The sequence below is a fragment of the Onychostruthus taczanowskii genome, unplaced genomic scaffold (genome assembly GCF_017590055.1).
Source record: "Onychostruthus taczanowskii isolate IOZ18803 unplaced genomic scaffold, ASM1759005v1 scaffold22, whole genome shotgun sequence".
NCBI classification, from domain to species: domain Eukaryota; kingdom Metazoa; phylum Chordata; class Aves; order Passeriformes; family Passeridae; genus Onychostruthus; species Onychostruthus taczanowskii.
In genome coordinates this window covers 4,119,962-4,142,584 of record NW_024499462.1, presented here as the reverse complement: position 1 = coordinate 4,142,584, position 22,623 = coordinate 4,119,962, and the positions used below count along the sequence as shown (strand labels likewise).

At 41.1% G+C, this 22,623-nt stretch overlaps 1 protein-coding gene across 6 annotated transcripts in view; it reads right to left on the bottom strand.

Annotated features, from left to right (window-relative positions):
* Positions 1-22,623, bottom strand: part of ANK3 (ankyrin 3) — a 287,480-nt gene that overhangs the window by 13,922 nt on the left and 250,935 nt on the right. For 3 of the 6 annotated variants that reach the window (XM_041404780.1, XM_041404782.1, XM_041404781.1), the window contains 6 exons: positions 12,885-12,959; positions 11,907-12,038; positions 10,737-10,880; positions 7,243-7,912; positions 4,982-5,360; positions 1,236-1,334 (listed from right to left, as the gene is read on the bottom strand). In XM_041404780.1, the coding sequence (XP_041260714.1) occupies positions 1,236-1,334; positions 4,982-5,360; positions 7,243-7,912; positions 10,737-10,880; positions 11,907-12,038; positions 12,885-12,959 (1,499 nt within the window). Of the gene's footprint in view, positions 1-1,235; positions 1,335-4,981; positions 5,361-7,242; positions 7,913-10,736; positions 10,881-11,906; positions 12,039-12,884; positions 12,960-13,597; positions 21,278-22,623 lie in introns of all 6 variants that reach the window. The other 3 variants (XM_041404783.1, XM_041404779.1, XM_041404784.1) reach the window with 3 other exon arrangements.

Here is a 22,623-nt window from a genome sequence, read left to right as displayed (position 1 = left end):
GGGGGAATTACTGAGGAAGGGGTTACAGCCTGACAGGCCCAGGGCCCTTCAGGGAAGGCAGCAGGTTCTGCCTGGGGACATGGGGGATCAGACAGAGCATTCAATTCTGCTGAGCTCCGTTTGCCCACTCCTGTCCTGAAGGAATTCATGGTGAAGGCAGCCAGAAAAGTCACCCTTCCTCTTCCAAAAGCATCTGCACCTTGGACTCTTTGGCAGCTGTGCAGAGCAGCCTATCTGCCACCCACATTACACTAAAGGTGCAGTGCCTTTGTGGTGTGCAGACTCCTCTACACAAAGCATGCAAGCAACAGTGATATAGATACGTGCAATTGAAATGTCACAATTTATTCCTAAAGTAACAATTACACATTAGGCAAACTGCACTAGTGCTGTAATAGCACTAAGGTGCCCTCCTGGTTTTTGTCAGGGCTTGACTGCATGATTTTCTAATAAGAATCTAATAAATCCTGTAAATTATGAAGGAATTACATAATGGTTTATGTTAGAGACTTATTTTCTCATGCTCTATGCTGCAGGAAAATAATGTCATACTGTATGATCACACAAAAATATTATAAGGGCAAATAAAATTACTTCAATGATGATACCATTGTTTTGTCAGTATATGTAGTATATTGTGCTGTAAGTAAAGGCTATCTGTAAATAAATATACTAAACAGAGTCTACTGAAGGCAGTGCAATGACTTTTATTAACTTCAGTAGATTTAAAATCAGGATAATCTGCTGTAGTGAGAAAGTTTTCCAGAACACATTAAGCACTTAGGACCACAAGTTTCAACAGAGCACGTGCCTCATACTTTCCTATATTCCCCCTCATATATTCCTGCAAATGTTTAACTTGTAACCCAGAAGTTTTTAAAGACAACAGAAAAAAAAAAAAAAGTAAATATTTTTACTCATCTTCCTCAGTGGCTCATATTTGCTCTACAGGAGACCAACATGCTGCATCTATCTGCAGCTTTTAAGATGCCATGCACAACAGTGGCAGTGAAGGACACAGCACTCCATGCAGCACAGTTGTTTTCCAACAGAAGACACCCATAAATCCGTGTTAAAGCAAGGAACGGCAACCTAGCACTGGGTTATCAATCCATACTGGCCATGGAAAGCACACTACCACAGGGGCCCCAGTATGCCAGAACTGACATTGTGACACAGCAGACCAAACCCACGTTCATGCCAACGTCACCTCAAGAAAGCAAATCACAAAGTACCTTCAGAATCAACCGCCGTCGGTAAACTCTCGTAGTAATTCTCTGCTCTTCACCTGAGCTTGAATCACTCTCAATCTCACTGTCACTGTCACTACATTCCTAATAAATGCAGTTTTAGTACACTTGAACAGCACGTTTGCAAGACAGAACATGCTGATCAGGACTAGGAGAAGAAAACAGAGGTTATCACGGACAGTGTTTTCCCTGTCCCTGTTGTGTACATAATGACTCGCAGTTTCACTGCTGAAGTACATGATGGGAGGAGGCCTTTTTGCTCCTTGGCATGCTGTAACCTGATAATTACACCAGCTATGGAATATCTCAGCAGCTCTCAAGTCTCAGAAAATGCTATTTGGAATGCATCTGACCTGTGAAATTTCAAAACCTTACATAATTCTTTGAAATTTTATGTAAAAAACCCCATAACCTTGTCATAGCTCATTTATTTATTTTTTCCTGAAAATTATTCTTTCAAACAAGTTTTATGGTTTCACAAGGTATGGGAAGTGAATTTCCTAATTAAAAAAAATGAAGACAGTCACACAGATTCAGTGGAGCAACTCCACACAGAATGTTACAAAAAGGTCTTATGGAGAACTTCTCCATGTAAATGGCTTTCCTGCTCAGTATTTATTTGCTTTTATAAGTGGCAAAACTGCAGTGTGAAGCAGAATCATTCTGCATTTTTCCAAGAAGGGAGCTGTTAGAGCTCAGCTGGATGGGCACAGCCCGGAGCTGGTCTCAGCCTGACAGGCACTGCAGCTACACACAGGTGTTACTCTGTCCTGGCACTCTCTGCCAGCCCCCGTGCTTTCCCCTCCAAAACCCAAGGAGCTCAGCTTTGGGGCTGAGCAGCTCTGTGTGCACATGCTGGACAGAGGGCTTCCCACCTCTGTGTGTGACAGATGTAGGACACAGACCCTCTTCCCATGATATTCAACTGAACCAAGCCTTTCCTGAACAGAGAAATTTGAAAATTTCCTCTATGTTTTACACAATGACAGCCCCAAACTGATTTTAAAATAATGGATAGTGGCTATTGTGAACTGCATATCTATTTCTCTTTCTGAATCTGGCCCAAGACATCCTAAACAAGAAGCAATTCTCAGAAATTATGTGCAAAATAAGAGTGGGCATAGGTGGGTGGAGAAGAAAAAGAACTATATAACAAAAAGCATTTAGGGCAAGATGACAGAATTCATCTGCAGTCCTCTGGCAGTAGTCAAATATAGACACAAATTATAAGCCAATCCTCTCCTGAAGAAGTAACAAGAAAGCAGAAGATTTCCAGAGGGCATGAAAGCTTTAGAGGAGGAGTTATTTTTAATAAACAGCTTTAAGTGGTTTATTTGTGATGGAGTTCTGACACTGAGAGTCACCTTGGCCATGTGCTGGACATCATCCTTTTTGGAACAACAGAGCAACTCTGCTGTGTTCTTCTCATTTAAAAAGATCACTGGAATCTGATGCTGGAGCATTTGTAGAGAATTATATGACCTACACCATTACTGCAATGCTTTTGTAAATGTTTATGTGGACTTGGAATGAGGCCAAGGATTTGTTTCATCCACGTCACCAGGCGTCAGACCAGTACCAGTCTGAGTTTCATCTCTTGGTGCAAACTGTGCCAAAACACTGCTGCAGCCCTTCTCCTGCAGATGGGTGACTATTGCTTCCTGGCTCTTTCCAAATGGGTCACAGATAAAAATATCTTACTTTGGCAAGTAGTTTTAGTTTGTTCCCACTTTCTCTCCACAGAAGTAAATCTGTTTCTTCCATACTTTTCTCTTTATGGAGCATTTCTGAAGAATGCCTTGCAGAAAGACTGCAGTTGAAATTTTCTTTCTACTTTCATGATAGCACGTGAAGCGTCTCACTGTGAATTGGACTGCATTAGTAATTAAACTTATTGAATTTAAATTAGTTTAGAATGCATTACTGAAGAAATATCAACAGGATAATAGAAGCAGTTCATGTCATTCTAACAGATGCTAGTTTCTTACCCATTCAGGCTTTGTGAGAGACCCACATTTTGAAATGACATTATTTTCTGATACCAGTTTATTCAAAGATCATGCCTATAAAAAGACTTGTCATTTAGTAAATAAGATTATCAGCCTTTACCAATAAAGAAAAGCAGTGCAGAGAGCACGCCTAAGAAAAGCACTAGCTTATTCTTCTCAATCCAGATGGGATATCCAACAGTAAAGAGCACACAAAAGTGGGTGACAACTTCTCTTCCCACAGATGGGAATGCAGAGGGGGAAGTGCACACCCTCAGCACAGTCACAGTGCATCTACACTCACTCCTGCATTTAATCAGAGCATGGCACCACAGACTGAGCTCTGCCCCAAAGCCTGCAAACACTGAGGAACGCTGCCATCTGCCTTCAGCTGCCTTTGAGAAAGGCGAGGGCTTTTACATTTTTAAAGTATTCCAGTAATTAGCAAACATTAGGAAAGATCTTACTGTGTCACGAACTAATAACAAGATAATAACAATCATATGCTGCATAACTGCTGAAACTGATTATGTTACCAGCTAATAAAAGAACTCTTGGTTGTATAATCAAAATAATAGCTTTAAACGAACTAATTTAAACCTGAATGATTTACTGCAGCCCACCACAGCCAACATTTTTATTGTGCTACAATAAAAGAAAATCCATATCATGTAGAAACAATTCTACTGAAATATCCTGCTTCCAAAAGTTCTAATCTCCTCTTGTATTATACCCAAGAAAAGACAATCTCAGCAGAGAGAGGAATGTAGAAGAAACTCTGCAATTCCCCTTTTCAGCCTGGTTCCCTGCTGGCCCTGAGGTTTATTCTGTGGCAATCCTCCCACTGCTGGGGTGTGAGGTGCACGCAGCTACTGGACTACAAGCCATTCTTTGAGTCAACTTTCCTTCTAAGCTTATGGTAAATAAATAGAAGCAACTGAGAAAGCTACCAAAATCTTTATTTTCAGAAAGCAACTTATAACTGGGGCTCTGCAGTTAAGGGTGTATGAGTCAGGCAAGGTAGAAAAGAAGGGGAGCCCCTTGGCAGCATTTTAAGGAGAAAGAACCACCACCTGGAAAAATGCTTTACACATTTAGAATCTTTTGATTTGTCTTGGCTGCGTGAACTCGGAAGTTCGGATGAACAAGACCATGAAAAAAAAAATTACCCAAAATCAAACTTTCTGCAAATGAACAGAGTGAAAAAAAATGCAGTTAGTTTTGGGGGAAAAGGAGCAGGATAGAGCCTGAAGGGTCCCTATATTTCTTTGCTCCTATAATTTGCTTCAATGTCACAAGGAAGAGAGGGAAACCAGTGGCAACACCTCAGTGGGAACAGATGGAGGACAGCTGAGCTGTTTGGCACTGTTTGCATAGGTGGTATGTCATGGCAGGGAAGGGGCTGTTCCCCAGCCATGCAGGACAGTGCTCCCAGAAGCTGCTCCAACCTCTTCCAGGGCTCAGGGCCAGGCAGGGACGGGATTAGGCAGCCCTTCTTGGCTCCCCTGCCTATCCTGACTCCACCCCATTCTATCCACAACACAAATAAAAATTTCCAGTATTTTTCTCAATTTCATTTTTCTCAATTCAGTAATAAACTGAAAAGGCATAAAGAAGGATAAGGAAAAAAAAAACCTAACCCTGTCACGAACAACATTGCAAGTTGCACAAAAAAAATTGTCAACCAATATGTCAAGCAACAGGGACTCCTCACACTGTTAATTATTACAGGACATACTGTACCTTCTGTTCAGACATTACTGCTCCCTCCTCCTCTTGGATGCCTGTTCTTGGCTTGCCATCCTCAGAAGTACTCCAGCCCATCTTCTTCACACTGACAGGCACAGATGTTTTGCTGCCTTCTGTTGTTGGCTTGCTGGTCTCTTCCAAAGATTTCTGATATGCTGTTGATGATAATGTTTGCTCATCAGTACCAGCTGAGATCTGGGACTTTGTTTTCAGGGCTTCTTTGTCACTGTGTTTTCCCACATCATTTAAAGCTTCCTGGATGTAGGATTTAGTTTTTGCCTCTGATGTGGACTCGGATAGGCTTCCATTTGTTTCTGGCTTCCCTGCTTCTCCTTTGACATATGAGGTAACAGAATCCCGACATTGGTCCGAACTACAAGAAAAAGAGAAAGCAATAGATAGCTGTTCGGGGCTTAAATCACAGGCACAAGGGCAGAGCACCAAGCCTCTTACTGAGCCTTCAGCCTGAGCCCATACATTTCACACAGAGAACAGTAAAATTTTAGACTCCACTTGCAGACATCAATCTATTTAACAGCCTTGTCTTCTGCATCATGGCATCATTTCAGAAGCAATGAAAATACGGTGGACACTGGAAACAAGACCAAATGCTTTATGTTAATCTCCTTCCACTTGGTGGAGGGAAGCAAAATGAGAAAAAAAATAGACAAAACCTACCAATTCTCTTGTATAATCATGAGCTAAAGCCTTGAGGCACTTATTTTTAAACTGTTCTCTAATCAAAGAGGTGATGAAAGTATCTGGTGCCATGAAATTACCAGTTATTTTTCCCCAAAAAGTACAATATCTGTACTCCAGATAGGTCTTGCCTTTTAAAAAATCTGCAAATAAGTCCTTAGCTACTGCAGAGTCTCAATAATATGCAGAGCCAAAGGCAAGGAAGGCTACTAAAAGATGGAAAGCTGACCAGAATTTTGTGTCAGATTACATATGGAGAGGTTCCACCTGCACTTCTGATAAACAGTTTTCTTTTCCTTTGTATTTTTGCTCACTTTCTGTTAAAAACCATGAGTCTGTAATGCTGACATATGAAAATATGCCAGGTGTTTGCTGGCAAAACTCTTACAAAAGACAGCAAAATTAATTCATCCAGCTAGAAATTGCTATCTTCTTAAGGAAGCCCTTTTACTTCCAGAAGTGATCTATTTCACTAATTTAACACAATATAAAATGCAGAATAACAACACTTGTTTAACAATAGGAACCACATTGGTAGCAGTTCAAGTGCTTTACAGTATTGAAAGACACTGAATTTGCTGAAATCAATGACCAAATTCCCACCAGACTTGATAAGAGAGTATCTAATGCTACCTTGAGCCTTAAAACATCCTGAGTCAAAGATGCAGAGGATGTAAACTGCTGGCAGACAAATGACCACTGCGCAGATAAACATTCTGTGCTGATTTATAGCTCCTGCAGACCTGGCTCCTTCAATTGGTGATCACAGGAACCCCTTGCCCAGTGGGCACCAGTAGGGCTGAACAGCACAACACATCAATTCAATGCTGAAAGGGCAGGCTGGAAAAGCTCGTACAAGAGAAATGCACTGAGGATAAATATATAGAAAGCATTCCTCTCAGCAGGTCATTATGCCAAAGATAAGTGGTGGAGCTTGGGAGAGTGCAGCACGATCCCCTCTGCTTCCTTGCAGCCACTGCTGGGAGACAACACACAGGACTGGGCGGGTTTGGTACCACCATCCTTACCTTCTTATGCCTCATAACTCGTGTTTTGAAAAGTCTAGTAAATTAGTATGAGGTAATACGCTTGAAGGAAGTGTTATAAAAAGTGACAATTCAAAAATTGGCTTATGGGAAAAGTAACAATTATCTGAGGGAAGGCAAAGAGATGCAAATGGAAAGGACAACTGCTATAAAGGTGCTCAAAAATAAGAGTGATGTAGTATCCTGGTTTCAGATAATGTTCTTGATTCCAGCTATATCTATGCACCACTGAGATGAATTAGAAATAGAGATACACAAGATAAAAAACGTGAAAATAAACATTACCTGCTAAAGATAATATGAAATACTTCCCAAATGCCTATATCAAGAATGAAACCTGACAAACACACATTTTTAAAGACAAATACACCTGAGGCCAAATCAAGCTTTTCTTTTAAATGTATACACAGGCATACAGAGATGTTCTCAGGGAGAAGAGCAGCCCGTGCAGTGCTGCCGGTGGCCGTGGGCAGCCTGCTGACACGCACACTGCAGCCCAGGGGTGCTCACCTCTCGTCCAAGCGATCCAGCAGGCTGCCGCCTATCCTGCGCCCCGACGTCGGAGCCTCGGAGACGCTGGAGGAGTCAGGCTGCCAACCTGTAATTGAAGACATTTCGCGTTCTGCTTGTTGAACACCTTTAAGAATTGACCATACTCTTTCTTCCGTCATCTCCTCAGACTCAGCTCCTTCTTCCAGGTGAATGTCCTCAAACAGAGACTTAAATTTTTCTGCCGTCATCTCCTCATCAGTACCAGACTTTTCTCTCTCAGGCTGTTCAGTCCTCACTCCTCTTTTACTAGTCTCTTCACTCTGCCTTTGTTTAGCATCTTTGGATATCCCATAACTACCGAGATACCGCGGAAAATCTTTAAGGTCCACTTCCTCCAACTGGCTCTCGCCTACGGAAATATCTTTAGGTGTTCCTTCTCTAGGCACTGAGAAATCAACTTTGCTGTCATCCAGGGAAGTGTCCTCTTCAGTCACCACGGGTGGTGCTGCTTCTGTACCATCTACGTGTCCCTGGGAGGTCACTAACACGTCACTCAGTCTACTGGGAGTTCTAAGGGGTGACTCTAGGCTAGAGGTGTCGCTAAGGAAATCGTCCTGGTGCAAAGAGCTGGGCGGCACAAAGCGCAACCCAGTGGGAGTTTCCAGTTCCACTTGGACGGAGGGATAACCTAAGGAAGACAGCACATTTGGACTGACTGGGATGAAACGTGGAGCAACAAGTAAGCAAATGCCAAATGATTCATGGGTTACGTAAAGTATGAAACACACAAGGAGGTGCAGGTGTATAAGAACCAGTGCAGTTCTGATAGATTTTGTTACTTTGTCCTAAAGAGATGGAACAAAGAATGAGTACGGCCAGTGAACATTACAGTGAAGCCAGTACTTCTGACTAGTTTTTGAATAGTCTGTAAAGTTTTCAGCAATTGCTTGTGCAGCCATTTTAAACATTTCCAAGCTATAGCAGATTGTCTTATGGGCATGCAATAAATCAAATGTGGACAAGGGTGGTTGTCCCTTTACACACAAGACAATCTCTTGCAGTCATATTGTGTGAATCTTTATTTCCAAGTTTTTATTTATTTATTTTTTTTAATTTGGAAGTTTAACGAACAGATTTTAAAGACAGCAGCAGATCATAACATAGGACAGCCACTTTTTGGTCAGTAGGTATTCTTTCTAAAACAGGTCCACATTTTTAATATGCTTTTATATAAAAATACACAATACCAGAAATACAGTGTTACTAGCATATACCTCCAATTTAACCACAGAGTACAAGAATGGACTAGTTGAGGAATGAAGAACAGAAATGGATCCTAATGAGGATACTAAAACATAGCAGATCTAAACACACAGCAGGACAAAAAACTAAAGTAAGGAAGTTAACAAAGGGATAAAAGAACAAACAAGGGAGAGCTATATGAATATTTCAGGTACAGTGAAGTTATTTGGGTGAGAGGACTGTGGTGAGTAAGGAGATCTTGGTGATCTTGAAGATTGAGGTGATCTTGGTGACATTGGTACAATCAGATACACTGATCAAATAAAGAGAAAAGAAAAATTGATGAAAACATTAAAAAAAACCCATACAGAAGGATTAAACTGAATATATACATAAAAAAATGGCAACAAAACCTTAAGTTCGCATTCTGGCAAATGAGGTGGAGCAACCTAGGAAAGGAAAAACACATGCTGTGGGGTTAACTGGACATTGTGCTGCCTGCAAGGGGAGGTGCATCAACAGGGCTTGGGGCTTTGTCTCCTGAACCAGCCGAGAGAAAGACAAAGGAGGTCTGGTCTTGGTGAGGAAAGGAAGCTTGAGGAAGGTTCAGAGAAGAGGAGAGACACAAAGCAGCTGCAGAGAAGCGCTTTTTTCATAAAAACATTGATGCTACTATTAAAAGGCTCAAGCAACATTTCAAGAGCAACTTTCTTAAAATGTCAACAGAAAACTATTTCTGTAGTGCAATGATTCAATGACCAGCAATGCTGCTCAATAATGGAGGTACACTGAGCTCATATGCTCTGAAGGAAAAAAAAAAAAATCTTACTAAAATACAGAGAAAGCCAAAACATAATTGAACAAATTACAAAAAAAAACAAAAGAAATGCTACTTACAAAAAAAAATCTTATTTAAGGAGCTATTTATAATACAAGTCAATAAAATCAAAGTAATAATCCAGTGCCTGTTATCTAACATTTGAAACAAGAAAAAGTCAACATTTAGCATCTTCAATATACTGATAAATAATAAGCACTTTCACAGACATTTTGTTTTACAAGGAGAATTTCATTTTTGGTTTTAATCTGACACAAATTTAACCTGCACAGTTCTGCTTTCAGTTGATACAGCTTCCATGAGGAAATTATTACACAACTTTACCTATTAGCAGACTGAAAAAGATATTCACTCATGCACTAAAGAACCATTTTCTTATTTTTCTACTGTCATTGGAGGAATGGTCCAAGTGAAAATCATAAAGCAATTGATGTCCACAGGTCTCAAAGAAGCTTGGTAGTAAATTGCACATTAATTTATTCCATGCAAATACTAGGCACTTTTTTCCCCTTGTCCTTCCTTTTTTTTTTTTTTTTTTCTTTAAGAATTTTTACTACTACATATCTAGACAAGAAGCCAAAGAATACACATATTTCCAGGTAAATTCTCAAGCATTAAATACCAAGTACATAAAAAATAGACATGGGCAAGCCTCAAAGGACAAGTGTTGCAGGAGAAAAGCTTGGTCTTGTGAAGTGACACCGAGGCTGGTGGGAAGCAGTGTTTACTCGGGCACACATTTGTGGGACTCTGCACTTGGTGTTTGAGATATTAATGTGCAAGCTCCATATCCCCATAAATGAAGGTGTACTAAGGAAGTGTGCTGATGATAGGAAACTGGGAGCAGCTGTGGACACCTCCAAGGCAGGGAGGGCTGGGCAATCAGCAGCCATGCAAGTTTAACAAAGACAAGTGCAGGGTTCTGCACCTGGCATGGGGCAACCCTGGCTGTGTGTACAGGCTGGGGAATGGGAGGCTGGAGCAGTCCCGTGGAAAGGGACCTGGGGGCCCTGGTGATGGGAAGTTGAACATGAGCCAGCAGGAAGCTGTGTCAGGGGAGGTTTAGGCTGGATATTGGGAAGAAGATTTTCACCCAGAGGGCAGTCAGGCACTGGAACAGACGAGTGGTCACAGCACCAAGCCTGCCAGAGTTCAAGATGTGTTTGGACAACACTCTCAGGCACACGGTGTGATTCCTGGGGCTGTCCTGTGCAGGGACAGGAGCTGGACTTGATGATCTTCACAGGTCCCTTCCAGCTGAGGATATTCTATGATTCTATTGTATCATGCTTTAGGAGAGGAAAACCCCTTTACACATTTTAAATTATTGTTCCTGTAGAACTTACAATCTTTCTTTAAAGTTTAGTTTATACAACATTATTGGATTATTGGACATGCCACTGAATTAAATATGACCACAGAATTCAATTACCATCAATGGGATCATGAAATACGTTATTTTCATCTGCAAAACTTCTGGTGCCTGAAATATTTCCATAATCAAATATTGGTCCTTCCAACAGGGTCACGATATCTATTCGATTAATTTTTGTCAATACAGAAGTTAAGGCATCAGCTGAAAAAAAAAACAAAACAAAAAAAAAAAACAACCAACAAACCACATCAGAAAAAGGTTCAGCATTGCAGAACTGTGTGATCATTTTTCTCAATTACATTCACTCTGCATTACTTACAAATTGCTGTTATGTCCCAATGCCTTTGGTTCTAGAAAACCCTAGCACTTGTCTGAGCAGTCATTCAGCTGCCTACTTATTCAAGATACACATCTATTAAGAGTCTACACTTTCTCCAAGTATAATTATATTACAACACAAAAGGCACAAAGAATAAGGTCAGATAGTTCTTAAAGAACATATTTACTTACTACTGATACAAAATATCCTTTTACTGGAGTGTAAAGGGAGAGTAAAAAATCCTTTTACCATTTTGTTTTGAGGCAGAATAGGCAGTCATGTAGGCAATAATGCATATAAGGCTATTCATGAAATCTCATTTACAATAATCCTGTTGTGAGAGCACAGTAATACTGGAAATCACTTCTACAGTGAAAGAGATCAAAGGAGACTGAAACGGTGTGTGGGAGTTTGTGGATCAGAGAAGGGTAACGAGCACCACTGACACCTCACAAAAATCAACCCCTCTCTTTCAGTTTGAGCAATTCCAGTGAAATGTACAGATAAACCCAGAATCATCAGCACAGAATCAGTGTCTCCATCGTTTCTCATAGGAAGAAGTATAGTCTTTTCCTATGACCTGCAATACTGTGAGACTACCTACATTTTCCAGGCAGTCATTTCCATGTTCTACATTCCTTGCTATTGGAAAGTTTTCCCTATTATTTTCTTTACTGGTGCTCAAGTTCATTACCTGTTCCATCAATTACAGATATGGACAACAGATAATTTCCTTCTGCATATATAATGAATAAATATGACGTATTTCTGACTCCTGGTAAAAATGTAACTGAAACTTGTTTTTGCATTGATGGTTTGTGATGGACATTCATAATGTTTTCTTCAACTTGGCAATAGATTAAATGAGTTATAACTTATGAACAACAAAAATAACTACTTGAACTTACTTGTAGCATTTTTCCCATCTCTGGTAACCCATTTTTTTAATAACATGAAGCTTTGAGCAATAAGAGAATTTGGATTTTCTACTCGGATTTGATTTATTTCATCCACAGAAAAATTCAGTTCTCTTGCCAGTTCTATAAAGACAAAAAAAGCAAGCGAGAAAAGAAAACAAACCCAAAAACACCAAAGAAAGCACAAATCCCTCAGTTGTCTTGTCAAGCTTAAAAAAAACTAACTTTCATAGGTCACAGAGACATTAATAAAACTCCCCGACACAAACTTTACAGATAACAATGAATATGGCATTATATCCCCATACTTTAATTTCTTAAGACATCATTTTGAATTTCAGTCATCTCTGGGAGCAAGTATCACACTTCTACTCAGTAAGCCACTTAAACATGATGAAAAAGCCCTCCCTGGAGACTGCCTCATCACTGCTAATTTATAAACTCTGTTAATTTCCTCTGATTGTTGTTCCCCTGGGAGCACCCTGTGCAGCTCAGCACTGGTGCTGTTGTCACCTGAGCCCTGGCAGAGCTGGCTGCTGCAGCTGTGAGCCCAGGAGGGGAGCTCTGCCCACCAACACAGGGGGCCACAGGTGGGAAGAGCCTCCAGCAATGACTTGCCTGGCTGCTGGGCTCCCTGCAACCAGGGCTTGGGGAAAACTGCAATCCAGGGACAGGAAATACCCCAGGAGCAGCCCTGAGCCCAGGCAGGTATAGCCTCTCAGCTCCTTGGGAGAACACCCATAGGGGAAAGCCATTCAGCTGCTTTCTCTTTCTCTTTGATTTACTGAAAGATCAAGGAATAATTTCCTATTAGGCCTCTCTGCCCAGCAATACACTGCATGTTTTGGGAAGCTGGCCTGGCCGTGAATCTGGGAGAGCCTGATGCAGTCTTGCTGCGTCTTCTGGTAAAAGAATACCTAAAAATGCAATAGCAAAAACTGATTTCAATATTAAAGCAGGAAAACTTACCTGTCCAGCTAAGTCCTAGGTGATCAGCTACAATTGCCATCCTTATATCTGTCCGTTCACATGGACTCTGTGGACCTGTGATTTACAATTTCTCAATTAAAAAGGTTTTGCACAGAAAACCACAATACTGGATAATAGTTTATTATAAATAATAGCTTTAATTGACTAAGTTGACAGTGCTTATATTGTCTACTAGAATGGTTGTGTGACCTAATAACCTACAAAACAAAATTTTTTCACAGCTTTTAGATTTTCACCTGTGTAAAGCCAAAATGTAAAACTACATGATGTCGTGTAATGAAACCAAACATGCTGACAATCTAGCTGGTAGACTGTAGACAAGTTGTTCAATTACTGGTGAAAACCACCAAGGCCAGATTATTGTCTATTTTCTCTACTTTGACAGAACAAATATACTGTCACAAAAGACATCTTTCAATTTCTGAGTTACATCAATTTCTGAGTTACATGAATGTCTTTGGCATGCTTCACTAGCTTTCTACAGTACAGAATTTGTTTGAAGGAAGAAAAAAGAGAATAAGACAGCACATACAGATGACAATGACAGAATGAAAACTACAGTTAAGTCACTCCACAGGCAATCACAACAGTTCATGCACTAGGATCAACAAGTTGAAAGTTTTACAAACTAGGCTTGATCTCCACGAGGTGAGCCATGAGAGCTCCAGAAACCTGACTGCCTTCATTCTCACCAGTCCTCTTACTCCTCCTCCTCTCACTGTCGGCCTTTTCAATCTTTGATTTTATAGATGCTGCCTCTGTTCTCATGTCTCTAGCAGACTTCGGTGTAATGGAAGGCAGGTAAACTTGAGTAGCTTCTGATAAGGATGTGTTCCTTGATGTACTGTCTTCTTCATCATCAGAGACCTCTGACTGCATCTTTTTCTCTTCATCAGAAAGACGATCCACAAGCTTTAATGTCTCACCACTAATTCCCTTAAAATATTCAATAGAATGTTTACATACCTCCCTAAGCTGGTTTTTCTTTACTTTAACTGTTGTCATGGTGACGGAGGTAGATCTTACCTTTACTGGTAATTTAGAAGGAAGTTGTTTTGGTTTTTCTTTCTCTACCTGCTCTTGTTTTGGCAGGGCTGGAGTTCTTTTAGCTAGATTACTCCTATGTGTGTTTTTTACAGGAATCCTAGACCTTGCTTCTAGACAGGGAGAAGAATTACTTTGTTTTGCTTTGTCAGGCTTACTAGCCTCTTTCGCTTTACTCCCTGTATTGCTTTGGAGGTTATTTTGGGAAAAGACTTGTTTTACTGAGCTGGCCTTTACAGGAAGCTTTGATTTTCCTCTAGCTCCTACCAACTCTGTTGACTTTTGCTGCTCTCCATGTGGCTTTTGCTTATCTCTTACTCTGTGTCCTTGTGTTGTCCCTGTACCTTTTCCTGAAGTGCTTTTCGCTTGATTAGCTTTCTGGAGGGAACATTTCGGTTCCAAATGTTCTTTTAGCACTACATTACAGGTAATATCATCTGTAGGGACAGCAGATGAATCCAAATTGTTGTTGTTATTAAAATTATCTTTTGGAAAATCAGTGTTTTCTGTTTGCCTACAGCTCGTCTGGCTAGAAGCTGAACTTGCAATCACTGCTACAGTTTCATTTTCTAATCCCTCACCACTTGGCATCACAGCTTCTATCTTATCTGTCACTTCGCCAGGGCCATCTTTCTTCAGAGTCATGGTGGAAGCAGAAATTCCCATTTTAATTGGTGTGCGCAATTTGGGATCAACTTTGGAAGCGTTTACAGCTGCCGATGATTTCTCCAGTGAGTTACTACCAAGGGTTTGTTCCATGCAATCTCCACTGGCCTGGGTGCCGGGCTTATTTTCAACTGCTGTTGTTTCTACTGGTATCTCTAGGTTTGTTTCTACAGTGCTGTCCCCTGCCTGTGGCTGTGTGATGGCAGTGACTGTACTTTTATCCCCTTCCCCCTTGTCCCCTGACTTCCCTTCAGAAGTATGCTCACCAATCTGAAAAAATTGGAGTCTTTCTTCAACAAAATCCCTCTTGCTCATGTCAATTGCACCACTGCGAGTCATCTCAAACATCTTCCCCTCATGAAATGGGAAGGGGTTGGGCTCGCTAGTTGGCGTACTCTCATCTGTTGGAGTTCTGGCTGGTGTTGTGTCAGGTGTTGTTGCTTGAGATCTGTCTTCCACTGCCAGACCAAATGGCTTAGCCTCATCATCCCTTGACTTAGTCTCAAACACTTCATCGTCACCTCGGTTATTCGACCACGGGTCAAAATCTAGACTCTTGGTGGCCACAGTTTTGAAAGGTGTTGCAAATTCTTCGTCTACTTTGTAACTGAAATACGAGTCAGGAAATACAGTCCTGTCAGGGTGTCTGCCTTCCAAAGAGAAAAACTGTGCCCCTGACTTCTTATCGCTCTTATCTCCAGCTTTGTCCGAAGATGGACCTTTTGAAGGTGTCTTGTCTTCTTCAGGGCCTACCTTGCCTTCCTCCTCAATGACTTCAAGCTTACTCTGGCTAAAGCAGCGATCAGTCTGCTTTAGAATGCCTTCTGTAGTCCATACGTCCTTTTTGGTTTCAACTGCCGGACCTGCAAGTTTAGAATCACTCTCAGTTAAACCATCATCTTCATCTTGCAAATCATAACCGTCAAGAGAGTCAATCTCTGTCGCATCGGTATCATGGGAGAATTCTGCAGTGGTTGCTATGGAACACTCTGTGACAGACTGGTCATTGTTACTCCCATTTTGCACTACATCATTCTGGGGTGAATCAAGCCCAGTGTCAAACTCACTGGGTTTCCCAGAAGTGGGATGTCCTAACTCTTTCTGTTTCTCAATCTTTTCAGGGGCCTTGGGTTTTGAGGTCTCTTTCGGGTCATCTTCCAGCTCTTTCAGTTTGAATGTATACTTTTTAAGTGGAACGGGTTGATAGAGGGATTCATCATCACTGGAGTCACTGACATCTGCTCCCGGTGGCACAGGAGAAGGTGGCTGTACTCTGATGACAGGTTCAGCCAGCTGGCACTTGTCATGTTCATCTTGCAAGTTCACTTCCGTCATCTCCATTTCGCTCTCAGTGGAATAATGAGGCTTCTTTTCTGATTCACCTTGATCTGCATCCAGTGGTGGAGGAGGAGGGAATTCAATATAGGCAACTCTGTTACCTTTGGGTCTTTTGTTAGAGTCCTTATTTATAAGACTAGGTAATGTTTTGTCAATCTGTGGTTCCTCAACCTCTGCCTGTTTCACAGATGTTGACTTAGCCTCTGCTTCCTCCTCTGACTCCTCAGACACCTCAGGTATAGGGCTGGGCTTGCCTGGGATATAAGCTATTAGTGAGTCAGGTGTTTTAGATGTAAACTCGTAACTCACTTCCTCTGAACTCGGTGTTTCTGGTGTTAAGGGGCTTTTACCAGAGCTGTCTATAAAGGACACTTGTTCTAGTGTGTCATCTTCTGGACTACCTTGTGGAGAAGGAGGTTGTTTTTGCTGCCTAGCTGTGTAAAATGTCCCCCTCGTCTCTTGTACTGTCTTACTTTCCTGACTGACAATTTTTTTAATACTGCCTTGTTGCACCTCTTTCTCATATTGCTTTCCTACTTGAACAAAACTGACATAAACAGGTAAGGTCTTAATTTCTTTTACTCCCTCAGTGCTCACTAGTGGTGCAACTTTATTCAAATAATCACTGGCACCGGGGTCAGCTGTGTCACTTGAAGGAAATTCCTTTCCTGGGCTACATTCTAAAGAATCTGGTGATTTGCTAGGGGATAGCTCTGTTTCCTCAGCAGGAGGACTTAGACCTATTGAGCTCTGCTGCTTGGTAACTTTTCTGATTTCTGAATGCTTTATTTTTTCATCTTCCACATAATCAATCTGTCTTTCAACTTTCTCCTGAATCACAGCTGATTGGGATACTTTAGCTGAAAGTTCATAGACACCATCAAGCACGGCTCTCTTCTCCTCAACAATTCTGACTGGAATATGGGACACAGCAATTTCTTCTTTCCTTTTGGATATTTTATCAGCCACTTCACCATTACGTTCCCCCTCCCTGACAACAAATTCTCTGTATAAAACCCTTTTTGAAGGGGATTTTACAGTCAGTTCCTTCACTTCTTCTGAATGGATTCCATTTGAGGCCACTTTGTGCTCTGTCACAGTGATAAATTCACTTTTTTGGTCAGTTTTAGATTCAGCATGATCAACATGGTTTTCTTTTACTGTATCTGGAACCAGCACATGTGAAAGCTTTTCCTTCTGTGTTTTATGGTTAGAAGTTCCAGGACTTTCCCACGTCCTATAGATTTTTTTGTCCCAGTGTCCCTTCGTTGTTGAGTCTGAGCCATACGCCAGGTCTTTTGCCCGTGGTTCTGAGATGCATTCTGGCACGCCTTTCCTCATCTCAGCTCTTTGTGTGTCCGAAGCACGAGAGTCTTCCACAGCTTTCCCTTTACCGGGAACGAGGTCTTCCTCTATTTTCACCTCTTTCTGTAAAGCTGTGCTCCCATCAATGACCTCTATTTGCTTTGCGTGTTTCTCTCTTGAATAGGACTGATACACTGGTAACTTACTTTCTTGCAATTTTTTTACTGGAATTTTAGACTGACCATCCAGCTTTTTTTCTTCTTGAGTTACGTCCTTACTTCTGGGACTTATACCTTGCTCAAATTTAAGCCTAATGGAACTGAGCTTTGATTGCTTCAGCTGAAACCCAGTCTCAGGCACTCCAGTCTGCTGAGCACTTCCTTTGTGTTCCATAGTTCGTTTAGAGTCCTCTGCAGGTTGCACATATATCCTTTTTTCAGGACTGCTGGGCAAACTGGATGCTTTCCTCTCATCCACCTTGGGAAAGCACTTCCCATCCTGTGCATACTGCTTCACCTTACTCCATTCATCCCCAGATGATGGCAATTCAGAGAGCAGAACTTTCTCGGGGCTGCTGCTGGCAGAGCTCTGGCTAGAATGTACTTCCTTGCCATTTTTTTTATGCTGCTTTTTCTCTGGAGACTGTAGCTCATCATTCAACTTCTCTGTTTTATCCCGAAAAAACTGGGATACTTCAGTCAGTTTTTCTTCTGCCTCTTTAACAGTCCTGTCCACCCTGTCTTCATATATCAACTTTTCTCTACCTCTGTCTAATCTGTCCTCAGTAAAGCGCATCCACATTGCATGTTTGTGACTACTAACATCTCCAGTGTAGTGTAACACTGTCACTTTATCATAATGATCCTCCTTAGACATTTTACCTACACCATTTTCAGATACATCTTTATAGATTTTGGAGAGAATCTCTTTTTTGGGGGCAGTAGCTACTTTTTCTCTGCATCGTTTATCAGTCCCCTGTAACTCTGCACTAAGGGGTAGAGCATGGTCAGTAACTGACTCCTCAGTATCAGAATGAGACACATCTAGCTTTTCTGAAAGAAGCATTTTCTCAGCAAACCTGTAAGACTCCCCTCTTAGTTCTGACAACTCATCATCATGGTATTCTATTGAGTGCTGACTCAAAAGCTTCAGTGTTTTGTAAGAGTCATCAGACATGAGTTGAGCAGAACTAGGGCGACTGTCTTCTTCCTGGGACACGGGAGTGTTAACTCTAGAGGATTCCAGATAAGAAGGAAGTGACTCTTCGGCCGTGAGCTCCTCTTCTTCTTGCTGACCTTGTTCCTCTGAACAAGGAAAAGCATCATGTTTTTCCAACTCTTTTAAGTTAATATCTCCCCGAGGTAAGTCTTTCTGATATACATACATTTCTTTTTCTGGATGCTTTTTTGTTTCTCTAATAATGACTTCAGTAGGTTCAGCCTGATTACCTTGTTCAATATGGACCTCTATTATTCGCTCCAGTTTGGGTTTCATTTTGCTGTCCTTCTCTGCATGTTGTGGTGAGGTTTCAGCAGACTTGCTAACATCGGACGTTACTGATGATTTATGTTCAAACAGACCTGCCAGTTCTTTGGAAGGGTCACGTCCAGACTGAAAGGCTTTCATTATGTCATGAACAGACATTGTTTCCTCAATTCTTTCAGAGGTACTTTCTGTGCATGGAGGTTTATGATAAACCATCCTAGTCGTGGTAGTGATATGAGTTTCTTCTTTTACTCGGACACCTTTACTAAGGACGCACTTATGGTTGTCCTCTTCACTGCCACTGGCTTTCATTTGAAAAGCTTTGACCTTCTCTTTAATGGACCCAGAAGGTTTTTGCTCCAGCTCCATAAACGTAGGGGAAGGTTTTGAGGCTGGCAGCTCCTCTGCCTTCTGCTCTGGAATATCTTCCGAAGACGGCTCGTAGCTGCGGATGACATGAACTACTTCAGTTCTTGTTTCTGTAATGACGGGAGGGATGGGCACATCGTGGAAAAGTGGTTTTGGCCCTGTGCTTTCAGCACTTTGTGGGGCAGAAGGTGTCTTTTCACTCCTCGTTTCAAAGCCACTGTCAGACAAGGGACTTTTATCTTGATCGTGTTGAGAAAAGTCATCTGGAGACTCTAAAATAGTGTCTGTTCCAAAAAAGGAGTCTGCAATTTTACATAACTCCTTTTCCGATGTTGAAGGCCTCATGGAGGCTGGAGGCATTTTAAGTTTATGTTCCTGCAAAGCGATGGCTGGTTTTAAAATGCGCTTTTGTCTCTCTTCACCTTCTTTTTTCCCCTCTTCAAACTTGTACTTTATGTTTGTTAATGAACTGCTACCGATATCATTTGCTAAGTAATCAATAACTTTTGACAAGCTATAATCCTTTTCCGACATGGTTTTAGTTTTAATTTGGACCTTCTCTGGAACAGATACAGGAGGGCTTGTCAAAGCTTGCTGTCTCGCTTCATCAATCTCCTCTGTACTGAACTCTACCCAGTCATCCTCAGACAGGTGTCCTTGATCACTTTTGGGTACTTTAGCCGACCCTTTACTTTCTAAACACACATCCTTTTTCAGAATCTCACTAACTTTTACTAAGTCCTCTTTTACTTTCTCAACAATTTTAAAGGGCTCTTCATCATCAATTCTACCCTCTTTTGGTATGTCAGGTTGGAACGGCTTGTCCTCTGCGACATCTGTCTGCAATATTGCAGTCATTCTTATCAGATCCTCTTTCATTTCAGCAACATCTTTCAGTATCTCCTGACTGGAGGATAAGGAAGATGGTGTGGACAATTTGAGAGCAGAGGGTGCTAAAAACAAGGATGATTTTATTGGCGATGAAGTTCGAGTAAAGGTAGGCTGCGTGCGCGCCTCTGTAGTCAATGTTTTAATAGGTGACAGTAGCGCAGCGGCTGATTTTGTAAGTGAAGACGACTCTGGGAGCTTCTTTAATGCTGGTTCAGACAAAACATTGACTACAGAATATACTGGCACTGTTATTGTTGATGAAGTTACTGATGAGGTAGTTGCAGATATTGACCCAAGGGCTGTGTACAAAGCACCTGCAGGAGGAGTTCTCATTGACTGGAAAGCTGATGGTGCTGAAGACACAAATGACCTGAGTGGAGAAAATGACATTGTTGTAGCTGTTGAAAACACTCTCTCAGCCGTGTCAGCAACTGCGTTAGCAGCGCAAGTTGCAGAATGTGCAGCTGCAGAGATCTTGTCTTGAAAAACACCTGCAGCTTTGGATCCATTTATTAAGTTGGCAGAAGATGGGTATTTCAGAGGTGACACAGACCCATTGAGCAATGGTACATCTGTGTGCCCAGCTACATGTTTTGCTGGCGACGAGAGAGACGAGGCCATCATGACTTTAGTGGATGAAACGGCATCAACTGCTGACTTAGCAGGTGACACCACTGACTTTAGAGGGGACGATAAAAGTGAAGATGCTGATGTGATGACCGATTTAAGTGGCAAGCTTGAAGAGTACATGTTAATGTTGGATTTGGGGGATGCTGGAGGCGTCATGGTTATGGATGATCTCTCCAAGAGAGATCCTGCTGTAGTCACTGGAGATGTCCGAGAGGGGAATGTGGTAGTGGAGGCCAGCCCTTTGAGACTGGCAGCTTCTGTGACTGCGGGAGCTCTGATGAAAGAGCCTGAAGTAACCTGCATGTTGTAGGGAGGCTGCGAGACCACAGTTTTTATTGGCGAAGAGATTGTCCGAAAGGATCTAATCGGAGATGCTACATCACTAACAGATTTAACTGAAGACGTGGTAGAAGCTCCTAATGTGGATTTGATTGGAGAAGTAGAAGAAACAGACCATATTGATTTTAATGGGGAAGCTGTAGGAGTGTTAGAGGAAGAGCTTGATAAGGAAGTGAAGCCTGATTTGGTTTGCCCAGGCACTGTAATTGGAGCTGTTGTCCATGACTGATAGGGCCGTGTTGAAAAGAATGGCTTGTATGAGTAAGTAGCAGGTAGGGATCTTGTTGCTCCTGCACTCCGTTCAACTGTTTCTTAAATTGTTAAATTAAAATCAAACATAAAAATCAACAAAAATGGTTGAAAAACAGAGAGACCAGAGAAGAAAATTGGTCAGTAAACGTTGTAATATTACAAAAAGCAAGTACAATTGTTTGCATGAGTTGGGATGAAAGAGGCAAAAGAAGATTTAAAAAAGAAAAGAAAAAAATTAGGAACGAGCCATATACTGATAACTGGTCCAAACCAAAAAGCAACATGAAATGGAAGACAGAAAGCACATAGCAACCAAATCTGCAAACAATGGAGAACAGAAAACACACAAAAGGAAAAAGTAAAAATAAAACCATATCCATAAGGTAAAAATAAAACCACATCAAAATTTCTTCTCTTACTTCCTATTGACTTTCTGATGTGCTACTTCTGAAATACTCATATCAGCTTTATTTTGCCTGTTTAGGTATGTCTCTGCTTTGTGCAACTATTAGAATTATCTGTTAAATAATTTCTATTGTTGTTCTGTTCAGATTTGATCCTACACAAAAATATAAACTTGCGTAAAGTGACATTATGTAGCTAAAATATTTTTTTAAACCACTTCAGAACTATTTCATGCAGAAACCAAAATTCCTTTAAGTGACAGGCAATTGATGTGCAAACTGTGAAGCAACTGGAATAAATTCAAATCTATATCTTCCATGCACAATTCGGATATGCTTCACACTCACAAAGCCAATAAGAGCAAGAGCTTTTCTGAGTCAATACTAAAAAAAAAAATAAAAAAAAGAAAGAAAGAAAGAAAGGAACATATGCATTTGTTTCTCATGCAATATTCCTTTTGTCTGGTAAACAGTAAAGTAAAACTTTTCATGAAATGATTTTAAGAAGCATATGTCGTAAATGAAATATGGCAAGTATGATGTATGATAGTTGTGAGCAGGCAAAGCAACTGAATCAGTTTTTATTCATGCACAAATGTCATGTCAGAACGAGCACACAGATTAATACATTTCGTATGGTGTATTAAGCACAAATACGTAAACCTTACAAAATAATTTCACAAGAGGTCATTAAAAGAAGAGTACACTTTTTCTACAAGATGTAGTGTCTTGGTACCTTTTGAGGAGATTTCTTGTATCAGCTCAAAGACAGACCTGTTCAACTTTACAGTTCTCAAAAGGTAACATTAGAAAAGCAGTTAAAGAAAAATAGATTATGAAATAAATTCCTAGCGAGGACAAACCTGTTAAATGTTATCATCCCCCAGAACTCTCAGCTTATTCATAGGCATTTTGAACAGAATCATCATCAACCACATTTTGCATCACAGGAGGCACTCATGTCAGAAAGTATTTCTGGGAATCCCATTACACAA